At 40.2% G+C, this 2,531-nt stretch overlaps 1 protein-coding gene across 1 annotated transcript; it reads left to right on the top strand.

Annotated features, from left to right (window-relative positions):
* Positions 1-1,293: 1,293 nt before the first annotated feature.
* LOC123318272 lies at positions 1,294-2,244 on the top strand. Its single transcript, XM_044904888.1, has one exon. The coding sequence runs from the start codon at positions 1,294-1,296 to the stop codon at positions 2,242-2,244; it is 951 nt and encodes a 316-aa protein (XP_044760823.1).
* The last annotated feature ends 287 nt before the right edge of the window (positions 2,245-2,531 follow it).

The raw sequence follows: 2,531 nt of genomic DNA, 5'->3' as shown, positions 1-2,531 counted from the left end.
TTCTTGTTGGAATCACCTGATCCTGGATGGCGAGCATGAAGCCCTCTGTCTCAGGAAACAACCTTCCGGAAGTCAACCAGTAGTTCGACGCAGATATGTCGACGTAATCATGGTTGACCTCGTTCTGGTGCCTCCCATGCAAAGGTTTGCCAATCAGTTTCTGCATTTTACTTTCTGCAGAGTGTTCGACGGTTTCCAAGTGATCCTGTTGTAGCTTTAATGGTGTAGAACTATCAGCAACACAAACTACTCGATGGAGTTCTGACGAAGCTGCCTTGCTCAAGAAATATTTTCGAAGTCCTTCAATTTCCTGGGACATACGGTTGGAAAAATCAACAATTCCTCTACCCCCAAGATGTCGTGGCAGCTCTGTCCGTTTTATTGAGCTTTTGGGGTGATGTTTATTGTGTTTAGTCAGCATCGTCCTTATATTTCTCTGTAAAGCTGCTAAATCGGTGGTCGTCCAAGAGATAATACCAAATGAATAGATCAGCGCCGAGCAAGCGTAGGTGTTAATCGCTTTTATCAGATTCTTGCTGTTAAGACCAGTTTTCATAATCCTCCTCAATCTTCGGGTGAACTCCTCCGTTAATTCTTTCTTCATCTGGGTCTGATTGATTTTTCTTGCCTGTTTTATGCCTAGATACTTGTATGTGTCTGCTTCCTTTAATGCTTCAATTTCTGCACCTTCCCTGAGTTTGAACGTACCATCTTCTATTTTTCCTCTCGTTATGTTCAGCAGTCGACATTTTTCTAGTCCAAACTTCATTTTGATGTCTTCCGAGAATCCTTCCACCATTTTCAGCATCAATTGCATTTGTTTTTTGGTAGATGCGAAGAGTTTCAAGTCGTCAAGTCGTTCAAGTCGTTATTATTATTATTATTATTATTATATGGTTTTTGTCTTCATGTCTAAGAGAGAGTCTACAACCGAAATTCGCCAAGGTTAAAATTGGGAACACCTCAAGAGCAGCTAAGTCAACACAGAGGTTTGCTCTTAGGTTTTGGATAAAACAAGAACTCCGACACAAGTTTAGACTCAGAGAAGCAATTTTCCTCGACATATGGAAATTACATATGGAACTTACATCCAGCTATATGGGATTGCCTGGAGAGAAGGACTCGGGAAAGGATGGAGTTGGAGGGTGAGAAACGCTTTGAGAAGCTATCCAAGAAATTTCTTGGATAGCTTCAATTGTAGTTCAATTGAACTACTTGAGATCTCATAATATTCCTGAACAACCAACCCAAACAGTATATTCGACGTTTAAATTTCACCCAAGAACATTAAACATGACCGACATTTCACTATCATCTGCCGAACAAGATCTTCTTAACCAGGGCCTTAAATGTTCTGCACCTCTCAAGCCTTCTTCTGTACTTTTAGACTCGTTCACCTCACATATTGAAAACATTTTTAATCGGTGCAGATTAGAAAATTTTGCCACCATAACATTAGAAACAACTAACATCATCAAATCCTTCTTAAGACATCAAACTACAAAATTTGGGAGTTCTTCCTCTGTCATAAAATCATTGTTGAACAAAATCAACGTAAAAAATCTCTTGGTCACCAAAGCTTACAAGGGCAACTGCACCGTGATCATGAGAATGTCTGATTACATTTGCAAAACTGAAGACTTCCTAAATTCAACAGATTTCGACAGAACCCCCAAAGATCTCATACCTGGTTTTCTTAAGAAGGTAAATTCTACCATCAAACAAAATAAAGATATTTTGCAGCTTTTCAATTTTAAAATAGATTGGCTTATCTCGTCTGTACCGGTCACTCCTCTGTTATATAGTTTGCCAAAGATCCACAAACCAGGCATACCCGTTCGCCCAATCGTTTCCTTTGTTGGCACCACTGCCCACGGCTTGTCTTCCTTCCTCGGTGATGTTTTTCAACGCCATTTAGATTACAGATCAGAATTCTCTATCAAAAATTCTTCAGAACTGGTACATCAGATCAAAGACCTCAAATTTCCCGAGGGAGCAACCATGGTCTCCTTCGATATAGTCAACTTATACCCATCTACTCCACCGGTTGAAGCCGCTGAATTAATCAACCAACTTTTGGCCTTTTCCGATCTTAGCGACGATGTTGGGTCTTCTCTCTCAGCTTTACTAAAAGTTTGCCTGGAGCAGAACTTTTTCAAATTCAACAACCGATTTTACATCCAAAAAAAACGGCCTAAGTATGGGATCTACCCTGGCGCCATTGCTTGCAGAGTGTTTTCTTAAATATCTTGAAAATAAACTCAAGGACAATAACTTGTTCAAAAAACACATTCTATTTTGGAGACGCTATGTGGACGACATTTTTTGCATCTTCCTGGGAGATCAATCTGACCTCGATATGTTCCTAGATTTCATTAACACACTGCATCCTAGAATCACCTTCACCGTTGAAGCACAGACAAATGGAACCCTTCCGTTTCTAGACTTGCTTTTGCGCTCGAGAGATGATGAGATCGAATTCTCTATCTACAGGAAGCCCACAACAACTGATCATGTGATCCCTTTCTCAT

This window comes from Coccinella septempunctata, chromosome 8, assembly GCF_907165205.1.
Source record: "Coccinella septempunctata chromosome 8, icCocSept1.1, whole genome shotgun sequence".
Lineage (NCBI taxonomy): Eukaryota > Metazoa > Arthropoda > Insecta > Coleoptera > Coccinellidae > Coccinella > Coccinella septempunctata.
This window is presented reverse-complemented; position numbering and strand designations above follow the sequence as displayed.

Coding starts and splice junctions, on each gene's coding strand:
- LOC123318272 (XM_044904888.1), top strand. CDS start 1,294: ATGACCGACATTTCACTATCATCTGCCGAACAAGATCTTCTTAACCAG.